This window comes from Natator depressus, chromosome 5, assembly GCF_965152275.1.
Source record: "Natator depressus isolate rNatDep1 chromosome 5, rNatDep2.hap1, whole genome shotgun sequence".
Classification (NCBI taxonomy): domain Eukaryota; kingdom Metazoa; phylum Chordata; order Testudines; family Cheloniidae; genus Natator; species Natator depressus.
Genome location: NC_134238.1, coordinates 23818213 through 23841111, shown reverse-complemented (window position 1 = coordinate 23841111; position 22899 = coordinate 23818213). Strand labels below are relative to the sequence as shown.

Here is a 22899-nt window from a genome sequence, read left to right as displayed (position 1 = left end):
CATCCCCACCCCCAAAAGTGTCACATTTTTAAATGCCCCCAAATAGAAACCACAGGAGTCCATTACATGTGGTGGCCATTTCCAGCATACAAATCAATTTTCATTGTGGTGAATAATGCTTGGTTTGTTTAAGGAGGCATGACTGATTTTTGGATGAAGGATCCTGTCACTTTGGCATTTTCATGGTTTTATTTATTGCGCACAAACGTATAAAACTTGGTACTGGTCTAAGTGCCAAGCCTAACAGTGGAAATAGTGGAAAGGACCACATACCTACTGATGCAGTCAACGGGCTTCTCCTTCTAAAAGACATTTTCTGGACTCTTGAGAAGTTGTTATTTTGAGTAACATGGCAGTGAAGGATTTCATCACCTGGCATCTGCTGGCTTTGTTTTTAATTCCATTTTGCCTGTGTCAAGATGAATACATGGAGGTGAGCAGAAGATCTAATAAAGCGGTGGCCAAAATATTGCAAAGTCACCACCAGACTGGCCATAAAGGTTCCAGCAGCAGGGAAATTTTGGGACAGCGGAGTCAACTTATAGAGTCGACTATTGATGTTAATAGCACTTCTACAGACCAAAAAGCCCAGAGACCAGAGGTAGATGATGTAGCACAGACTACCTCAGACAGAGTCCAGGTACTCTGAATTAATCTTCTAAGAATAACTTTGAAATCAGATTTTTTCTAAGATTATGACTGATACATTTAAGTAAAGAGGTTTATTAATGCTGCTTATTGGTCTGTATGCTACTGGGTTGCTTCACAGAATCTTTTAATGAACTGGTAAAGCCAGCAGTGGGGTGAGGGCAGTGAGAACACAGCCAGCAGCCCACTGTTCTGAAACTTTGATTCTATGCAATCAGATATGGTGAGATACAGTTTCTCAATTATTGCAGAATATTTTTTTTTCTAGCAGACTAAGATTTTATAATCATTTATGACATTGTTTGCATGTGAAGAAAAATTATGAAATTGGTAAAGAGATGATATTCTGAAGGATACTGTTCAACTGGGAGAAAAAAATCCCAGTTTACTTGAAATGTATGTATAGAAAAAATGTATCCTTTTGAGCTTGAGAAAATAATTTAAAGCAGTAGCGAATATTTGCAATGGATAGCCTCTAAGTTGCGTTTTGTTTTGTTTTTAAATCCTTGCAGTAATACTGCATTTGAGACACAAGTAGGTATGATATAACATGCTGTGTGTGTATTTGCTGCCCTTTTTATTTTAGTGGGGGAAAAAGAACTGGAATTAATGCTTCTTAAATTTCCTGTAGAGTTTGCTTTTTTGTTAGGACTCTCGTATGCATTTTACATAGCATTTTATATATTCTAGACATTAGCTCTCAGCAAAGGGAAAATTACCTCACCTGGTCATATGTAAAAACTGCGATCCAGATTTTTTTTTTTAAAAAAGGAAAAATGTTGAAGGGGATAAGATGAAGTTTTATTGAGCAGTAAACAAAATGGAAAGTTTTACATCTGCTTTGGGCTGGAGGTTTTGTTGTCTACTATGTTTTATAGTCAGTAACAAAATGAGAGTTTTATTTCCCCTACTGAATGCAAATGATTGAGTCTTTACATTTCAGTTGATGGTATTATATAATTTTTTTCAGTCTCAACCCTGGATCCTGAATTCCCAAAAGCAGAAGGAGGCAGATGTGGGATGGATAATAATTGTTTCGTGACAAATAGAAATGAGTTTTGATTTTAGGTAATTGTGATGGGCTTCAGGAATGGAAACAGATCAAGATATGGCAAAACATGACAATAAGTTCAAAATACAGCAACAACATTTCCTACAGTTAAATAGTTGTACAGCACAGCATATAAACTTTCTTTGTTACAGAACTCCTGTTCTCCCAGCAAAATCAGGAAAATTTAATTTACACTAAATTGAACTTATGTACGTAAACAGTATAATCAATGGGGGTATAGTATAATGATCCAGCTAGTGTTTGTGTGTTCCACTTCTTGCTGTTGGATGGAATACTGTGCAACTGTATACCATAGACCCTATGTTGCTAATAATTAAAGAAGATTCTCCTTTAGCTCAAGAGCTAGTGGCCTGTGCTTTAAGAATTGACTTTTAATTTATTTTTAGTAATATATAATTTAATACAAATTTGTTATAATTAACAAAAAAGGCCAAATTCAGCCCTCTGACATATAGTACCATTGAAGTCATTAGGGGATGCATGTATGTCCAAGGATAGAATTTGGCACCACGTATTAAGATGATCTTTACATTTACAGTAATGGAACTACTTATTGAGCAAGAGGGACTCAGCCAATTGGCACACAGTTGACTTGACTGCAGGTCGTTCATGTCCACCATTCCTGTGTCTGGAAAATAATCTCCCATGGGCAATGATGCAATCCCAATTCTTGGCTCACTTAAAACTAGATGAAAGACGAGCAACTGTACAATAGGGGAAATCCAGCATGGAATGGCTGATTTAACATGTCTTTTCCATCACTAGAGACTATGCATTCTCAGGTGGAGAGGAACAAGCTGCTTTTGGGTCCACACAATTTTGGGCAGCTCCAAGGATTTGTATGACCCTCAATGGAAAGCAGAACAGCCAGCAGCTGTTTTCCTTTGAGCAGCTTTGCCACCTGCAGCAGCTGAGAATCCCTGTAGCTGCATATGCCTTGTGGATATTTTGCCCCTAGAATGCCCCCTATGTCTCCAGCTGTTTCATGCAATGACAGTGCCAGGAGAATTCATCCCCCAGATGTCTAAGGAGCTTGTGAGGTGACAAAGAGGGGCCAAAGAGAATAAGCAAGCCCCTCCCTATGCCAAATTTTCCACACTGCTGATAACATATGAGCGATGTAGCATGATTTCCTCAAGCCCTGTAGCTGACAATATGTATGGAACAGATATAGATACAATCTTCTTTCTGTTGCTGCTTCTGCTTGATATACTTGGAATGCTCCTCAACTTACTGGCTTTTTGCTAGTGTTTTTGGTGGTTTATTTATTTATTTTATTTTGCCAGATGAGGTGAATCTAGAAGGAGCAGGAAGGACTTCCATGCCCTTTTATAATGAGGTGTGCTGGCCCTTTAAGCCTAACGGGGGGCAGAAGATCCCATCCTAGCGATGGGGCTGTGAGCACAGGCTCAGGAACCAGCCAAAATCGGAGGAGAGGAGGTGATCCTGGGGAATTAGCAGTGGATTGGACAGATCCCAAGACACTTACTTTAAGGGCTTGGCATCAGGAGCCCTGCTGCATCGGGGTGGGGCAGGGCTCCCCTCCCTCCTGGCCAATCAGGAGGAGCTCTCAGAAGGAGAGGCATATATATGCCGCCTTCCCTCTCAGAACAGGACGTGTGCTGACAAAGGAAGGAAAGCAGACCCAGAAGGCTAAGCTTCTGCTGTGAAGAATAAAAGCTCCACAATCGGCAGGAGCATTGGATTTGGGTACAAGCTGTGGGGTTGCTATGATGGATGTTGTGTTTGGGACACTGAGGACTATCTTGAATTACTTTGGGCTGCTGACCCATTTTCAGACCTGATGATTATCCTGAAAAAGACTATATGGGGCTCCCAAGGCACCCTTAAGAGAGGGGACAGATGGAGGGTGCTGTGGCAACACCTCTAGCTACAAGAGGGAGCCAGCTGAATGTTGTCCCTGCCCCACCCACGTACACCAGTTTGCCCCCTTCTTATTCAGAACAGGACCCATGGTGGCAGGTATTTATTTAACTTCTTGTTTTGGATAGAGTAAAATAAAACCTTAACGAAAGCCAGCAGGAAATGGAAAAATGTCTGTGTCTCCAGTTGTAATTGGTCCACAGGTTCAAATTAGAGGAATTTTATTGATTATTTAGCTGCCTCCTAAACTGATAGATTTTCTAGCTGTTAATCTAAGAAAATTCAAGAGTATAATGTTCAGAGATCTAGCAAATATCTTAATTCTAACCTCCTGTCTGTCCTAGGAAATCTGTGTGACAGGTGATTTTCACAAGCCACTGAATTCAATTTTAGGAAAAAATTCCACAGGTTTGCCATGCAATAGAATTTATAAGGACTTTGACAAGTGGGTCTCAATGAATCTTCTGGTCCCATTTTAAGGGTTAGAGAAAGTAGCTTTACATTATTCATCATTCACATTTAAGTCTCAAATCTCCAGATTTTTACTTTAAAACGTGTTCATTTGCACGGAGCTCTGGGTTTCCTCAGATTAAGATAACCTAACCTGAAAATTCTTTATTTTGGGGCATTGAATACAAACAGATTTTTCACTCCTATGTCAAAAGATGTTTAAATCTAACAGGACAAATCTTATGTCAGAACTTGCCCAAGTACTCCACGGAAGTCAACAGGACAACTTTTAAGTCAGCATAGCAGAGTTTGGCCCATTTTAAATGTAATGTCCTGTTGAATTCTCTGAGAGAGAATAATTATATTGCATGAGGATATCAGCAATCTACTATCCCTCTTAAAGCTAGGCCCAGGTCGCACACTTCCCTACAGAGTCCCTAGCCTGCAAGCAGAGTCAACACCCCCTGCCCACAACCCCCAGCTCAAATTTAAAGCAACAACTTGCAGTTTTAACAGTTTTCAGTACACCACATCTCTCTCTCCATTCCTTTCCCCTCAGCTTCTTCTCTCTACTTCTGTCCTAAGACATGAGGCACTCATGGAGTGCTGAAAATGTGACAGAAGTTAGTCACACCAGGCCCTTTTTTTCTCTAATCTTGCTCCCTTTATCCTCTTCTCTACCTTGCCTTGTCCTTCTCAGGTACTTTGCATACTTTAATCCTATTGATTAAAATGATATGAGTTAGCAAATGAGTCAGCAGTGGGTTTGTGGAATAGAACCAGGAAAACATACAGCCATAATTCCAAATGGCTCAGGAAGTTATATTTATCTATAGAGAAATCACCTTTCGCAGTACTGAAATGCAGCCACCTCTTGCGTGGACATAGCAGAGGTTCAACACTGCACACTTACAGGTAACTGTTGTTGACAGGAAGTGAAAAATACCATCTCCAGCGGAAACTGGAGAGAATTTAGGTAAACAGACTTCACTGATTCAACCTGAATTTCAGATCCTGGCTCTAACACAACTAGTCTTATAAAAAGGGCCATGGAATCCTTAATGATCTCTAGTGGTCAGAAGGTCTTCAGATTCATGTATCGGACAGCATCTTGCCTGCCCCCTGGCTCAATGCTAAGGGTTGGTTCTGAACTGGGTCAGAGAGAAGAGTTCCACCTACCAAAGAATCATTTACTGAAATACCTTTTTAAAATTCTTTATGATCTCCCATCTAAATATTGACAAGAAGAGAATTAATAACCAACCAGCCATATGGGAAAAACTAAGGATTCTGGTGACATAAGTCAACTGAACCAGATTTGTGTCATTTGTCACTTTAGTAACAGGATGGAATTTCTTTGCGTTACCTCATTGCACATTCATTATTTTTCCAACATAGGATTAATCTGTTTGACGCTATTTTAAAAAAAATTCTGATAGGCTAGCAGAGCATTTGTGTGTTTAGATTACAAATGAGTTTTGTGCTATTTGGAATATCAGTGTCAAATGACCATGTGAATTGCCAGCTTTTTCTGCAGGTGGTTGAAATTCACATAACACACCAAAGTCACTTATTGAAGAACCTGACATGAGCGGGTTGCCAAGTCCACCAATCATTAGTGTATTTGGGCTTCTTTTTTCCGGGGCTGCTATTCTTTCAAGTTGCAGATTGTGGGTTTGGGGCTTATTTTCCAGAAAGAAAAAGGAGGAGCTCAACTTCAACTAATTTATCACAATCCTTGTAATTTTACTGAATCAATATGAATATCGATATGAGAACCCTTTGCAGTTATGAAATCTACCAGTCTGTGAATGTGAAGCCACTTGTGTATGCATAAAATAAATTGGAATTTCTTTGGGATGAAAAGCACTATAAAAATATATGGTGTTATCAAACTTTCTTATACAATAAATGTTGCTGTATATAACTCATGCTAAGTATATTTTCACTGATACATCGTTGCACTCATCATATGAATGACATATTGTATAAGATTTCCATCATGACACACACACACAGAGTATAGCAAAATGCCCCAAATGTTATCTTTCCATCTGAGGTTTAGATTTTCAGATGCGCCTGCGTACTCTTGCACATGCCTGACTCACATAGTTGCAACTCCTTATTTAGCCAGGTACATCCTTTTCCTGCACACTTTTCATGCAGGAATTCGAGTTTGCACATGTGCACTTTCGCGCACATAGTTTTGAAAATCCAGCCTCCTATTGCTTCAGATTTAGTAGAGTAAGTTCTCCACATTGAAGCCTAAGGCCCCAATTCTGCAGTTCTTCGCATACAGGCTAGCATTCCCGCACCAAGGGCCACTGAAGTCTACGAGAATTCATGTCCGCATGGTAGTTTGCCTGCATACAGCAAAATACATGATTGGAGACCAAGTTTAAAAGTTCTACCATTTTTAAATTACTTGATCTTATTTATTTAAGAATGATTTTTCAGATGGGGAAACTGATATAAAATGATGTTGTAACTCAAGAACAACTGAAAAAATTTCAAAACCAACCTCTTTAGGGAGAGGCCAGACACGGAAAATTTCAGTCTCAAAGGAGAAATGTTCAGAAAGCTTGTAAGCATGTACAAGCAGGGGGCTATAGTGGAGACCCTGCTACCGAGATGCAGATGTATGCATAGCAAATGCACTCTATGAATGGTTTATTTAAAACCTATGTTTTTGCACTCAGCCCCCTCAAAGTGGACCTCAACAACCAGACTGCAGTAGCTGCTGCCGTGGAGAATTTGGATTCCGAGGCTATCAAGGGCCACCAGGACCTCCAGGGCCTGCTGGAATGCCAGGTAAAAATGTCACTCTGATGGACTTCTAATCAGTCTAACTGCAGATTGCGAGCTGTGAAAATCAGAGATTGGCCCAAGCAAGCAGCTGAGCTTGGATATGGATTTGGATCCAGATCCAAACTTTCCCATAACCTGCGTGGGGATTTGGAGTCAGGTTTTAGGTTGCAATCTAATCAAAACCAATTGCTAATAAAATTAATCTCTAATGGATCTATCATTAATTAAAGTGTTGTGTTTCTTATAGCTCGTAGGCCAAATTCTGCTCTTTGTTATATGAGTGACACTTCCACTGAAATTAAGGGGATGTGCCCTGCGGTGGATATTGCTTTTGTTTTCTTTGTTTTGCAAATGATGATTTGTAAATTTCTTCCTCAGATGTGCTAAATTTACAGAGGAGACACACTTGCACTGTACTCTCCCATGGAAAACTCACTTTTGTTTTTTCTTTCTTGTCTGTCTTAATGAAAAATAAAAACCAGTTTGACAGCCAGAGTATGATTTTGCTTGTGCATAGAAAAACCCAGCACTCTAGTAATGAGCAGAATTTGGTGCAGTGTTTGTATGTGTGTGGGTATGAAAAGAGAGGGAGCTATATGGAAGGGGAAACGGTGATTAGACAGTGGGTTTAGATTTGCTTGAGCAATTATCTTCATTAAGATGATTTATAACACAGTTGTGGGACATGTAGGAGTGTGTCACAGTCTGGGTAGCTTGCCTCAACAACCTGGCTTTTTTCTTTTTAATTACTCATTCACTACTTTCATTCTTTCTGTCTCTTTCTACACGTTGCTGACAGTAACTCTGGTTCTGGTATCTCTATTAAATATTTCTTTAAATGGGTTGTTGATATTCTGGTGGTAGCAGTTTCCAGTAATGGTGAGGTGTGTGTTTGTTTAAGGAGCTTTGGCTGGCAAAAATGTAAAAAATAACGTTACTTTGAAATTTTTTGGCATTGGCCTGTTGTAAATAAGATTTATTATGTGAATCAGCCATCAACCCTTTACTCTACATAAATACTATATAACTCTACAGACATAGGGGAACTGTCATGGTGAGGCTTGTCGTACAGAAACATAACTTTATATTTAGGGAAAGTAAAGTCATAAAGATTTGGCAGCTTAGAAAATGGTACAATGTTTTGCATTACATCCCTCTCCCCCACCCCCAGTTAACAGTGCCAGTCAGTATACTGCAAATACACAGGATTATATTTTGCAATATGGACCTATTTCTGCCCTTGTCTAATGTGAAATTATAGCTTGGCCAAATTCAGTGCTGATTTGCAGACAATCACACCAGCTAGATCAGTGTGGTTGCATGATATTAGCACAGAATCTGACCATTTGGCTCCTGTGGGGGTTGGACCTATATGACTAAAAGAAGACCCTATGGGGTCAGACTCAGTGTTGACTTACAACACATCCAATGCAATCCTAACTGGAGTCACTGTATCTGTGCTGGTGTTTCACGCAGCCTTATCCACTGTAATCACAGAACTACAACCACAGAGATTTGATTATAAGATGCATAAATTAATTAAATTAACTGGAAAGGGACAGTCCAGTTGTTTGGGTGTTATAGTGGGACTTGGGAGAGCTAGGTTCCAGTCTCTATTCCATCAGACTTCCTTTGTGACCTTGGGCACATCACTTAGCTATTCTGTGTTTTAGTTCTCCATATGTAGAATGAGGATAATAATATTTCCCTGCCTCACAGAGGTGTTGTGAGGATAATTATACTAAAGATTGTGATTCACTCAGATACTACAGCAGCGGTCCCCAAACTTTTGAGCCAGGGTGGGGAGTGTGGCCACGGCTAGGGGGAGTGGGTGGAGGGGCCTGGGAAGACACAGACACGGTTAAGGGGGCTGAGGCTGGGGCTATAGCTGGGGGGTGGGTCTGGGGCCAGGAGCGGGGCTGTGGCCAGGGGCCACGGCTGGGAGTGAGGGCGGGAGCGGAGCTGCAGCCAGGCTGCAGTGGGATCCAGCAGCTGGACCTGTGGCCTTGTGCAGCTCTGCTCCCAGACTCACTCCCAGCCTCAGTCCCGGGCTGAGAACAGAGCTGCAGCCAGTGGCTAAGACTGGGGGCTGGTGCAGGGCCTGGAGCAGAGCTGCACTGAGGCTGGGGACAGGGCCAGGGCCAGGGCTGGGAGCCAGGGATGTGGATGGGGGTGGGGCCTGAGCAGAGCTGGGGGCGGGGAGGGGCTGGGTGACACTCCCTCCCCACCCCCGTGGGGGCTGGTGTGGGCCCTACCGCACACCCCGGACATTCCTCCTCTCCCCCCTAGGGAGGTGCGTCCCACTGTTTGGGGACCTCTGTACTACAGCAGTAGGGTCCATATAAGTATCTTACTGACATTAAAGGGTAATGCAATATGCAGTGTTGTAGCCATGTTCATCCCAGGATATAAGAGAGACAAGGTGACTGAGGTAATATCTTTTACGGGACCAACTTATGTTGGTGAGAGAGAAGCCTTAGAGCCACACAGAGCTCTTCTTCAGGTCTGGGAAAGGAACTCAGAGTGTCACAGCTAAATACAAGGTGGAACAGATGTTTAGCCTAAGTAGTTAACACATATTCCAAGGGACCATTCAAGGTGGGGGGGAGGGGGAGGAAGAAGAGGGGGGGAAAAGCTGGGGGGGGAGGGGTTAATGAGTTATAGATTATAGTAATAAGCCATAAATTCAGTCCATGATTTTTAGGAGCTAGCACAATTATGAATTTAAGCTCCCAGGCTCATCATTTGAAGGTGCTGTGCAGGGGTCATGAATGCTGGTCTACAAGGTTCTCAGAAGCTAGTAAGTTCCAACCTGCCAGCCAGTGATGTGCTAACAGGTGCCAGAATAGAAGCTGAACTCTGACAGAGGACTCCAGTCCTGGGATCTGATTAGTGGAACACATGGGGGTCTTGATTGGTTTCCCTCCCCACACCTTCCATTTAAACCAATAATAGGAACAGGAAGTTCTCCATGGATCTGAGTTTCCCCTGCCTAGGACTGCTTCCCCAGCAAACCTGCTCCCAGTGCCTGCTGCTGACCTCCTGGTAACCTGACTCTGCCTGCCTCCTGGCTGTCGGTTTTGCTCTCTGGCCTGTCTTGGACTCTGACCTCCTGGTCTCTGATCCGTCTGACTCCTCCTCTGACCATTAGGTTAGATTGCCCATGTCCCAATTGTGACAGCAGGTTTCCTTTTAGGATGAGGACGGAGAGGTCAGATATAGAGTGATTGCTTTGTGAAAAGCGTTTATCCACAGATATGGTGTTTTTGTCTTGCTTTCTTGTCAGTTGCCATAGATGGTTCGGTTGCTCAGTATACCAGCAATTTCTCCAGTAAATATTGGGAAGTGTAGGGTATTATTACAAATAGCAGTTGCTGTGTAAGGGGGACTGTTATCATTATGAAATTGAATCAGCAGAGTTTCATCATGGATCCTTTGCCTTTTCCTACACTTATCTAAAGTAACGTAAGCAGCTTTTTCAAACCTAACTAGTCACCCATAGACTGAAACAGACAGAATTGGCTGCATTAGCTGGCCTGTGAAAAACTCCCCAAAGACCGCCTAATTCTTTGCCCAGATCACTTCTGATTGTGTCGACACATTTGAAGGCTATTAAGCTGCTTTTCGGGGTTACTTTGAGGAAAAACACAGCCATTCGAACAGTTCAAAGGGAAAATCAAAACAAATCCAAACTGCTCAGTGTACTCAACTACCAAACCACCTTTACTTTTGACAGCCCTGCAACACTTTGTTCCCTAGCAGTTCCCAGGTCCCTTACTATTAAGAGCTAGCACCAAAATCAAGCAATGGCCTGAGAAGTCTGCATTTTATACACCAGCACTTAGGTCACATGATCCTTATTCCTTAAAGGTATTTGCACTTCCTTTTTAAGTCCTCCGCCAAAATCCTAAAATCTCTTAAGTCCACCAGGTTAGCCCCATAGCCATTTTTTATTCCTTGGTATCTAAACATGGGTCTTATACTGAAAAGAAGTTTTGTTACAGAGCTGGGGTGGGAACGGAAGCACCTTGTCACAGATATGATTTGAGAGAGAGAGAGATTATTTGAACTGACCAGAAAGCTTTGATTGTTTAAAGGAAATCATGGAAACAATGGAAATAATGGAGCACCTGGCAATGAAGGAGCCAAAGGTGACAAAGGAGACAAAGGGGACCTGGGACCAAGGGGAGATCGTGGCCATCATGGACCAAAAGGAGAGAAGGGTTACCCTGGGATTCCACCGGAGCTTCAGGTACAAAGTCTTTAGCATGTGTTTTACAGTGTAGTTTTCTTTCCCCTCTCAAAGACAGCACCCAATTACCACAATACAATTATAGATCAAGCCCACACGTAACTGAACAACAAGAAGCATGGTGTGATATACACACTATTTGTCATTATTAAGAGACATGTCCTACAGAGTCATCCTGAAAAAGTGTTGCCAGGTCATGATCTATCTTTATTCTAAAAAGCAAACAGAGAAATATGTTTTGGACGGAGGATAAACCCCTCCAACTGGAATACCTCTTTATTGCCAGGTTTCAGGTAATGTGCACATGATGAAAGAACAGTAAATGACACAATCACATTTTTATTAACATGCATCAAATACATATTGGTGCACTTTCTGGTTCATGTTAAAAAAACAACATCAAGAGGCACCAGGGTCCAGACTTTTACAGTTATTTAGGTGGCTACTCCAGTCAGTGTTTCAAGGCATAAGGGACAGATATTTAAAGGTATTTAAATGTCTAAAGATGCAGTTATGCCCCTAATAGGATTATAAAAAGCCTCTAGTCACTTTTGAAAATCCCATTAAGCACCTATCTGCATCTTTAGGCACCTAAATAGTCCTAAAATTTGGTCCTAAGTGACTTAGATGACTAAGTTCATTTTCAGAAGTGCCTTAGGAGCCCGAGGGCTTGTGTATATGGAGAAGTGGCATGTAGCAAGTTGGAGTGTAAATCTACAGTGCACCACCATGCCATGCACTGACTGTGTGGACTCTGCTGCTGCACACTAAAAGTTCTCTAGCGCACACTGGCCTACTCCTGGAGTAGATCAAAGTGCACTAGGAAACTTTTAGTGTGCAGCAGCAGAGTCCACACACATAGTGGATGGCACACTAGTCACTGTAGATTTACACCTCAGCTTGCTGCACACTAGCTGACCATCTAAACAAGCCCTAAGTCTTGTTGAAAGTCAATGGGCCTTGGGGGCGAAAATACTTAAGTCACTTTTGAAAATTGGACATAGCTGTCTAAATCACCTCGGCCTTGCAGTTCTCAGAGGAGCAATGCCTAAATTCCTTTAAAAATCTGGGCCTTCGTGCCTTAAGAGCATCCCTCATCTTTATGATCCAGTATCACCAAACTGTTTCCTGCAGCATGGCCAGCACAAGAGCTGTGCACCACTGAAGGGAGTAAGTAGAATATACAAAAGGAACCCTAGATGCAAACATTCCTGAACTTTGTGGGGGAGTAGTTTGATGAGTTTACAGACCCGAACTTTGTAATTTGGGCCCATCTTTAATTCAAAGTTATGGTTCCATAACAACCATAACTCAGTTATGTTTTTGCATATACATAAAAGACATGAAAATTAACAGCAAATACACCAGTACAAATTGCTACATATGCGCAGTGTGAGGGCAATAACTTTGAATTTCCTGTAATTAAATTCTCAGTCATAATGTTGCATCAATATAGAGTTCTTGTACTGAATAAAATGCAGCTTAAAAATGTTTCCAGAACTAAGTGGCATTTCTAATACAGCAAAATAGCTGGAGAATGCTTTTAAAGATCATTAGCTGGGAAGAATTTTATGGTAGAATGATTTCAAAAACATCCTTGTTACAATTATTTTCCATCTGGGTATTTTTCTAACTTTGAATTTAGCTATCAGAACTGTTACCAATGTATATGTTCTGGTGGTAATTGAAAACGTTGCTGAATAACTGAATATCATGCCATCAGTTTTTACGTCAAATTTCCCCATTGCTTGTAACAAATAGTTTTGCTTAAAAAGTATCAGCCCAATATAGTCTATAGTTTCTAAAACTAGATTATGCTTTGGAATGTTTGAGGGGTATGTAGAGAAGGGAAAAGTGTTCCCATGTATAATGCTTTTAAAACCAGGACTATTTTAAAAGAGAATGAATCCATTTCTGATCTGCTATGTTGAAATGAGACAAGGTGGATGAAAGGCATTATTTTTTGCTTTTCTGGTTAGCTCCAGAAGGACAGATTAGAATTTCAAATGGCATTTTGACAAAAATTAATCCATTGCATAAAATATCATTCTGTAACTACTTCACATCAACACATTAACTTAACTAAGTCCAGTTTTACCAGCTTTCCCATCTATCAAATTCATGCTGGAAAAGGGAAATCAGCCCAAACTGAACCTCTTTGAATTTCTGGTGGGGGCTTAGGATTTCAGTCACTGGATCTGAACCTACTCCTGTGGTTTTGATTCTTTGATTGTGAAGAGGCCTTTTTTCTGGTTCTAGTTCGGCCAAGATCTCATGAAAACAGCCTTTCCCGTGAGACTTAATGCTAATAATAAATACTTAGCACTTATCTACCTGTCTCAAAGCACTTCACAGAAGTTAAGTGTTTTGCTTAGCAAGTTTGTGGCCTTCTAGAACCCAGGTCTCCTAACCCTCAGTCCTATGCCCTGTCCACTGTACCAAGCTGCCTTAAGATCATAGAAACTAAGAGATGGCCCATTTCGCTGCTTAGGCAAAATGGTTTTCTATGGGTCATTTTCTAGTATCTTGCCAGTGTAGTTTGAAGTGTCCCAAATGAGGGGACATCCACCACTTCCCTTGGAACATTCTTCCACAGCCTAATATATCTGACTGACCATTGTGAAAAACTTCTTGACAATCTAAATTTTCCCTTTTCTGAGTTTCATCCCATTATGTCCATCCAAGCAGTCTGAGCTAGCATGGCAAAGGAAGTTGGAGCAGGTGGTAGAGGATGAAGAATGTTGAACCTTGGACAGTGCAGCTAGAGGGACCCTAATCATACGGCCTCAGAATTGCTTAAGCCATTTCTGATTGGTAGCTGGAAAGACACAATAACATGTATGGGGTTTACTGAGCCTTATTTATGGCTAACACTGAGTTAAAAGCAGTAACTGAATTAAATGGATTTGAGGAACCTAGTCAAGCCAATGTTATCAAGTTTATGCTAAAATACCATACATTACATTGTAACTTTTCTATCATACCGCTTTAAGCTTTTAAAGTAAAAGTGCAATTGAAAACTAAGACCCTAACCTGCAAACATTTACCCATATGATATGCTTAACTTTATATACACACACATGAATAGTTCCATTGAAGTTAAGGAGCCTAGTCCTCCTGCAATTTGATTCAATAGGAGTTTTGTCACTGGGGTTTAACGGCAGTTGGATCAGACCCTAAAAGAACATCTCTGTAAGGAAAATAAATGTACTGCACGTGTCAGGAAAAAGCCTGTAGGCTGTGTTTTTATATTTGTCCTTTTCCTGCTCATTAACCACTGGTTAAATCAGATGTATATTTTTATAGATTGCATTCATGGCTTCTATGGCAACCCATTTCAGCAATCAGAACAGTGGGATAATCTTCAGTAGTGTTGAAACCAATGTTGGAAACTTCTTTGATGTTATGACTGGTAGATTTGGTGCCCCAGTGAATGGTGAGTATTTATAAAGCAAAGTAGTGTAAATTTCGGTCAGAAAAAGTGTCAGATGTTGATTAAAAGAAAAATCTGGTCCCATTAAAATTAAAGGAAGTTTAGCTATTGACTTCACTAGGACTAGAATTTAGCTCCTAGTGCTCTTGGCTTTGCCTCCGTTTGGGGAAGTTAGGAATTCAAGACAAAGTTGAGGGAACTTTAAGCAGTAATTTTTCAAATAAGAGCAACTGTTATCTGACTTCATTGTTATTCAAATCTTTGAGGTGAGTTTTTAAAACATGACTTTGGGGTTTATACATGGGGAAAGATTTATAGCCTTAGACTTCCTTTTATCTACAGAACAAGTAGAACATAGAGGTGGCAGTGCAAATTTTAGCACACTGTCCTGGCAAGGTGCGTCACCCCTGACCTGGAGGGACAATTTTTAAGAATAAGCACGTAATTTGCTCTCTGTGCCTGGTTCTCATTTGCACTGTGGCCTGGTCTACACACACAAGTTGTACTGTTTTAACTATACTTGAAAGTGGGTGCAAATCACATTCCCACTCACTGTAAAACTCCTTTACACTGCCAGAGCTGCAAAAAGTGGCAGTAGTGTACATGAAAATCAGGCCCTCTGGACCTATTTTGGCTCTGATCCTACAGACACTTATGCACATGTGTAACTTTACTCATAACAGTGTCCCTTAGAGGTTAATGGAGCTAGTCATGTGAGTAAAGTTATGCACCTACTTAAGTGTTTGCAGGATCAGGTCCTTAATCCTTAACTTCTTTTCTACAACCATACAGTGATGTCAGTCATAGTGGGTTCCTGTAGATACCTGTCTCCCTCAAAAGTGGAAGGAGATCACATGTGCAAATCACAAGAATATGGGAATGATTATTAACTGATGATAGTGATTCAGGAATTATTTCTGATGAAGGTATGATGAGGAATTTGAAATTACTTTGGGTCATTTTGCCACTTCCTTCAGATTGCTGAGTGAAAACAAAATTAACTCTGCAGGACAGTATACACATGGAATCTACCACCCGCACTGGCACACAGAAATCAAGGCTAACTTTTCCATGTCACACCCAGGATTCTGCAGCAATCTCTGCCCAAGCTGAGAGGTCTGCCCAAACAGAGCTCATTGCAGGATTGGGACCATAGCCGCTAAAGTGCCACATAGCGTACTTTATTTTCCAGGCCATGTCGTTTATTATTGTTGTTTGTTATTTATATCAAAATAGCATCCACAATATAGCTAGGTACTTTCAAACACAGAAAAAGATACAATCCTTGCCCTGAAGAGCTAAAATCTAAAAAAGACAAAGGGTGAACTAAAGGGACACAATGTACAACCAAAGTGATCAGGTGATTAGTGCCATGTGTCATGTTTGTCTACATTTTAAAAAAGTATGTTGTGGAGACTGAGTTAAGAGGGGAAAGCAATGAGTTGATAGGAGCAAGGAAGTAGGGAAGGGAAAGGGGGAGGTCATTGGACTGGATGTTTTAGTAATTTCCTTCTCAGTCTGGGAGGGAAGGCTCTGCCATTTTTAAGTAAATTTATTTAATTGGAACTTGACTTCAGTGATCCCCTGTGCTCAGTGGAGAATCAGATGACTGAATCAAATCTAGGTCTGGCTGAAGTCAAAGGGAAAACTCCCAATGACTTCACTGAGCCCTGGGTTTGGCAAAATCTCCTCCCTTTTCTAACCAACAAACACATCTGTGGAATGTACCCTACAACCTACTATGTAAAACACACATGCATGGTGCACATGATATCTTTTTTAGGGGTGTATTTCTTCACCTTCAGCATGATGAAACATGAGGATGTGGAGGAAGTGTATGTGTACCTCATGCACAATGGCAATACAGTTTTCAGCTTATATAGGTAAGTTGAGAGGTGTGCTCTTCACCATGCTAGACAGATTTGCATGGATGTCGGTTCTTACTACACATTTTGGAGGGAACGTGGTAGTATGAAACACATCAGAAAGAAATAGCCTGTGGAACGTTTGCCTTCCTAGATTCATAGTTGTGTGTCATTACTAGAGTTGTGCCTGAGACTAAAATTCAGTCTTAGTTAGAATTTCCCCACCATTGGAGAAGGAGCTAGTGATTTTGTCACATACACAGAGCCCTGGTAGAGTTCCTCTTTGGCTGGACACTCCCCAGGCTGTTGTTTGGAGTCCACCTCACTGGGCTCCTGGTACTTTAAGCCTCTTGAGTCTGAACAGAGTCCAGGCAGTGCCCCTTCCTGTGGGAGTCTAGGCTAATTCTTGGGGTGCAGTTCCTCTGTTTAGCACCCCCTCTGAAAGCATCCGATGAAGTGGGCTCTAGCCCACGAAAGCTCATGCCCAAATAAATCTGTTAGTCTTTAAGGTGCCACCAGACTCCTTGTTGTCCCTCTGAAAGCTGAGTATCCAAAGTCCAACTGCCTAACCCTTGGGACCAGTGCTGACTCCTCAGGCTTCCTGTAGCACACCCGCTTTCAGAAGGGCAGCCATGTGGGTGCTCTGGGTTTACAATTTAACTCTTTAGGGGCACATGATAGCGAAAGCAAACAGACACACAGACAGACTTTACACCGGATTTTAAACACCAGTACTCTTTACTTAGCAGTATGGAGGATGGGGGAAGCCATCTCCCTGCCTCAAGGGCCTCACCAATTGTGGAGAATTCTTTGGCATTAGCAGAGTCCTTTGCTGTACCAGGATCCTTCTTCAAAAGCTCATGGATTCTCTTCAGAATCCTTTCCCCCTTTATGGGTCAGCTAGTTTTCTCTCACTTTGGCTGGACCCTTATTTAAACAGCACACCTCTGCTACAAAAGCATGCCCCTCTCTCCTGTCAAAGCTTTCTACTGTGTCTCTCTGAGTCCTCATGTTTATATGTCACCCTACAAACACCTGGTTTCTTTATTCTGCTGATGGGTACTTTCCTGCTTCAGCCAAGCCTTTTGTTCAAGGCATTTCTACCTGAACAGGCAACCACAAAGATTTCATGTCTGACTATTATCCCTGGTCTGGCAGAGACTGCTACAGTCCCTGTCCGCAAATGGTGAATTCCACATCATGACATCAGCCAGCATTTATACATTGTACATAGACAGATTCTCCAAATGGTCAGTTTTGATCTGGGGTTGTGATCTAATGGTAACATATGGTGATAGCTTAAAATAACAATATTCATCTCAGGTTGATTCTGATGCATGTACAGTACATACCATCTAAACGACAGCCTTACTGAATGTTACAATAAAGCAAGTTATACTAAAGAGAGATGACGTTTCAGCTACAGTGCTATGAAATAGTAAGAAGGCTAAGTGCTGTACATAATGTCATTGTGTCACAGGGTGGCTTGGTCACTACCTGGTATGCCACATTGCATGGCCTCTTTCTGATCTCTTAACCACAAACACACATGAGCTCATTACCCTTTCAGCACCTGTGTATTCAGTATTCCCTTACAAAGTATAACAGAGCATATTGCATGCTTATAGCAGGAGGAGACTTCCATGCAGCCTTCTCTCCTCAGCCCAGGCTCACCCTCTGAGCTTCCCTCTGCTGCCTGTTCCTCCTCCTTATATCCTCCCAAGTACAGAGCCGATTGCCTCATTAAGCCAACAACTGCCACCCAAGGGTCAGTAATCCTCAACAGAAACTGATTAATTGACTTCAGTTAAGCCTGCACTCTGCCCAGGGCTGCACCAACCTCAGTGACCAGGGTGCTATTAACTGTGCCCTGCAATGTGTGACAGAGAATTTATCTCAGCTAAGCAGATTTCGAAGTCTTTATTTTACTCATGCGATCAGGAATCGAAAGCCCTTGGCTGTATCCAAAAGGACTGACTTTGAGCCCAGTCACTTGTTCATCATATGGTTCAGAATGTGTAGATAGCCAGATATGTGAGAAATGTGTGGATCCTTCTGTGATGCTTCCCTGGGGTACCCAGGGTTGTGAGTCACCTTATTACCCCTCTACCTCCAGCAAAAGGAAGATTTCCTTGTGCTGAACTGAATGTCAGCTCCCAGACACTGCCAGATTGTTAGCCACCCATACAATCTCCTCGGGGCTCTGCCAGCCCTTATGTTGTCTTGCAGGTTAACAATAAGTGCACCCCAATCCTTGAGCCCTCTTTCCCTTGTAGTGTCCACCCCTGTAACCACAGGACACTCACAGAAATTACCAGGTAAGCTGTCCCCAAAGGAACAGTGCATCCACCAGTTTGTTTAATTCAACTGAGGATCTGCTCCAGTATAACATAAGAGCACTGAGACATACTTATAGTGAAAGCAATAAATTGTTTATTGTCATAAATTTATTATCAAAGGCTAAGATTTAAGAGAGCGTGAGTGATGATAATGCAAACAGAGATGGTTACCTATAAAACAAAAACATAAAATGTAAACCTGGGTCTCCACTTACCAATGGCTACCTTTCCTGATAAATGAAGTAATTTCCCTCCAAGGATTCAGTCTTTTGCAGAACTAGCTGGTTCTCAGTCAAACCAGGATCCAAGCACTCATGAACCTCCCCTTCTCTTCCCAGGCCTTCCTTAGTGAATAGGTGCCAAAATGTCACACTGCATTCTATTTATATTCTTCAAGGTTCATTCCCCTGTCACCGTCCCCCACCCCCATCCCAGAGAGGAGACAACCGCCAGTACCGTCCCTTTCCCCTGTTTACTCCATGTGTAGATTCGACTTTCATGGTGTTGGCTTACAGTACTTAATTTACATAGCCAACTGTGAGACAACTGAATAAACTTCTTCTGTCTGACTCAACACCTGCTTGTCAACTCTGCCTTGATTTTACCATTTAAAACATAATATACTGAGCACAACCAGGGCCGGCTCTGGGTTTTTGTTGCCGCCCCAAGCTCAGGTGGGGCTGGGGCTTGCAGGCGGCGCTGGAAGTGGAGGGAGTGATGTCACCTTCTCCCAGCGCCTGCAGGGGCTTTACCCCCTCCCCTCCCCAGCCGCGCAGAGAAGCCCTGAGATAAGGGGTGGCACAAGGCACTGCAGCAGCCAGTGCTCAGAGGAGGTGGCGCAGCCCCGGCTCCCCGGCAGGACTCACCCTCTCCTCCCCAGGTAGTGGCTGGGCCCTGGCAGCTCAGCATCCTGGGGCTGGGGCTTCCCCTTCCCGCTGAGGCCAGGGGCGCGGCGCCCTCGCCCCGTCTAAGTGGCGCAGCTCCGAGAGCACAACTGCCCTGAAAAAAAAGGGATGGGCGGAATGCACGTGCTTGCTTTGCCGGTGCCTGAGCAAAACCATGTGTTTTCTAGGCTCAACATTTTCTTTTAGGAGACTTACTTGATCATTGTTGACCAAAGAAAAGCGTAACTCTTTGTAAAATATTCATTCCTAGCTATGAATCAAAAGGAAAAGCTGACACATCAGGAAACAGTGCAGTGCTAAAACTTGCCAAGGGAGATGAAGTTTGGCTGCGAATGGGGAATGGAGCCCTCCATGGAGATCACCAGCGTTACTCCACCTTTGCTGGGTTTCTTCTTTTTGAAACAAAGTAAAAAAAAAAAAAAAAAAAAGTGCACTTTTAGGCAGCTTTTTTTTCAAGCTGTTTTCTTTTTTTTCCTGGTCTGTGGCATAACATTTCAACAAGGTAGGATCAGGAAGGCTTATCCTGATGCATTATGTTAGTATTCATGTATCAGAAGTGCTGAACACATTGGGTAAATGACATAGATGTTATTTCTCTGAAGGTACATTGTCACTTGGGTTGCACCTAATGGACCATTACATTGTTTCTATTGGTGGGGGGGGGACTGGTGGAAAAAAGGGGGAGAAAAGGTTTTAAAGAAATTATTTAGAAAGTGGTTTGGGCAGTTTGACCCAAATTTGGTGTATATATAGATTTTGTTCAGTATGTCAGGAACTATACAATCCTAAATTCGTAGTCCTTGATTCATTCATTTATTCAGTCCTCCATAGAAACTGGCTGTGAATAGCTAAGTTGGCTCAGTTTTAGGTGAGAGGGGACTTAGAGGAATAGGCTTATACTGAACTAGAAAAACTTTTTCAAATAGAAAAAATGTGTAAAAAAGGTATTTAGGGATTCAGGTGGTTGCCCCACCCTCTTGAACCTTTTTACGATGATGTTGGTGACTTTAGTACAGTTTTCTAGTACGTATTTACCTGCTTTAGGAAGCAATGGTAGGATTTCTTAGCTTAAGAGCAGCTCAAGGCAGAGGTTCTTTGGCCTCTGTTATGTAGGAGGTCAGACTAGATAAGCAGTTTTCAACCAGGGGTCCAGTCCAGGGCCCCCTGCGGGGCCACAAGCAGGTTTCAGGGCATCTGCCAAGCAGGGCCGGCATTAGACTCATTGGGGCCCATGACAGAAAGCCGAAGCTGCGCTGTGCAGGGCTGAAGCCCGGGGCCCTAAGACCTGCCACCCGGGACTGAAGCCAAAGCCTGAACTTAGCTTCATGGGGTCCCCTGTGGTGTGGGGCCTCAGGCAGTTGCCCTTTTTGATACCCCCTAATGCCAGCCCTGGCTTTTATATGCAGAAAAACAGCTGTTGTGGCACAGGTGGGCTGTGGAGTTTTTATAGCATGTTGGGGGAAGCCTCAGAGAGAAAAAGATTGGGATCCCCTGGACTAAATGATCATAATGGTCCTTTCTGGCCTTCCAATCTATGAAACTTGGTATAGCAGGGTACTAGATTTCAGGACTTGGGGCATATTGCCAGAGATGTTTGGAATGCTCAAACAGCACCACCAGCTGGGGAAGCGTGTATCTCATAGAGCTCTTAATAGGATGTACATTTTAATACCCTCAAGTTTACTTACCAGTGGAGTGCTACCATTTTCCTCCCAGTTTTTCTGGAAGTTATGCCTTGAGGATCCATCCAGTATTTCAGAAAAGACATTGTGGTATGGCAAACAAGTAGCTACACTAGTACAGTATGTAGCTGATAAATTGAAACTTTAGCTGGTTCAGTAGACCTGGCCACACTAAGCCTGGCTCTGGCCATTTTTGTTATTCCACAGTCTTCATGAACATTAACATTTGCCCTCTGTTCTTCAAGTTTACATTACCTGAAATCCTGTGTTGCCATTAACTTTTTATTTTAAAACTTACTAGCAGTTCCAAATGGGCTAACCTAATAATGATGTCTGAATACATGGTTTTTCTGCATGTTCCAGCTCTTCCCCCACATTGATGAAAGGGTAAGCATCTTAACTGGTGATTTGCAACAGATATAAGGCGCCACTTATATATTGCAAACAGGTGGGATTAGCATGAGTGTAAATTCTGAATCCTAGCAATATTTCTTAGAATGTCTTTTATAGGATAGTGATTACCAATACCAGTACAATAGATTAATGCGTTTAAAAATCTGACCTCTGTATTTAAATATCCTTGTACTCATTCCTAGTCTATGTAAACTGCCTTTTTAAAATGGGAAAATATGTTGATACTTGAACAATAAGATCTTCATGATTTTTATTTTTGTGCATCAAACACTGACAAAATATGGATTTTAATTAATCTGATAACTTTAGCTTTTGTCTGTGTATTTAGTGCAGTGTTGTACTAAGAAGAGTTTTCATAATCTAAAACCATATTATTTTAACACAGTATTTTGGTAATATTTTGGCATGCCTTAAAATTTAAAAAAATCATACCACACAATCATATTAATCTTATTCTTTTGGAATAAGTACATTAGGTGCATGTGATATATGGCTAGATCCTTTAACTCTCATGGTATGAAAATCCTTTGTGTTTGTTGAAAATTCCATTTCTGGTTGTGTTAAGAATGTTTGCTTACTTTGTTATACATACATTTACCTAATAAAGACTAATAGTCACAAAATTATAATGGGTTATTTACATCTATATTTACTATGTTACATGAAAACAGCCTAAGTACATTAACCTTTAGGAGATAATAGTATATATAGTCTCAGTACATTCTCCTAAGAATTCATTTAGCTTGTGGACTGCACAAAGGCAGTGTTAAAGGTCAGAACAAATTTAAATACCCAATGCCTGATTCTCCATTGCCCTGCATCCTGTATAGTTGTATACACCTGTGCAAAGTGAATGCAAAGTAGGTTTAAAACTATGGGTGTGATACTCATTTACATCAAGGCTACTGATATTGCACTGGCAGTGTACATTTACACTCATTTTAAGTCTCATTTACTTTGCCAAAGGGGTGTAAAGTGGCATTCTCATTAGCGTAAATGGGAATCAAGCCCTACCATTCTGATTTGATATAATTTTACACCAATTTTGCACTTACACGATGGAAAGTGAACAACTAACACAAGGTGCAGGGCAACAGAGAATCAGGTCCCCAAAAGTCTATGACAAACTGTAATATGGAGGCACCGC

The 22899-nt window shown here is 41.8% G+C and overlaps 1 protein-coding gene across 3 annotated transcripts; it reads left to right on the top strand.

Annotated features, from left to right (window-relative positions):
- Positions 1-204: 204 nt before the first annotated feature.
- On the top strand, positions 205-20308 carry C1QTNF3 (C1q and TNF related 3). Of its 3 annotated transcripts, none has more exons than XM_074952431.1 (6): positions 205-640; positions 6754-6865; positions 10960-11114; positions 14421-14550; positions 16331-16430; positions 19907-20308. In XM_074952431.1, exons 1-6 carry the CDS (start codon positions 350-352, stop codon positions 20064-20066), a joined length of 948 nt encoding a protein of 315 aa, XP_074808532.1. In that variant the 5' UTR covers positions 205-349; the 3' UTR covers positions 20067-20308. The 3 variants fall into 3 exon arrangements, with proteins under 3 accessions (XP_074808532.1, XP_074808533.1, XP_074808534.1); XM_074952432.1 differs by having other exon boundaries at positions 213-433; positions 19907-20301; XM_074952433.1 differs by lacking the exon at positions 205-640 and adding an exon at positions 802-871 and having other exon boundaries at positions 19907-20304.
- The last annotated feature ends 2591 nt before the right edge of the window (positions 20309-22899 follow it).

What these genes read in the sequence shown, in the direction of transcription:
- C1QTNF3 (XM_074952431.1), top strand. Translation starts at nt 350, where the DNA reads ATGGCAGTGAAGGATTTCATCACCTGGCATCTGCTGGCTTTGTTTTTA. An exon ending in GGATTCCACCGGAGCTTCAG is followed by an intron (nt 11,115 to 14,420) that starts GTACAAAGTCTT and finishes ATATTTTTATAG; the next exon opens with ATTGCATTCATGGCTTCTAT. An exon ending in ATTTGGTGCCCCAGTGAATG is followed by an intron (nt 14,551 to 16,330) that starts GTGAGTATTTAT and finishes TATCTTTTTTAG; the next exon opens with GGGTGTATTTCTTCACCTTC.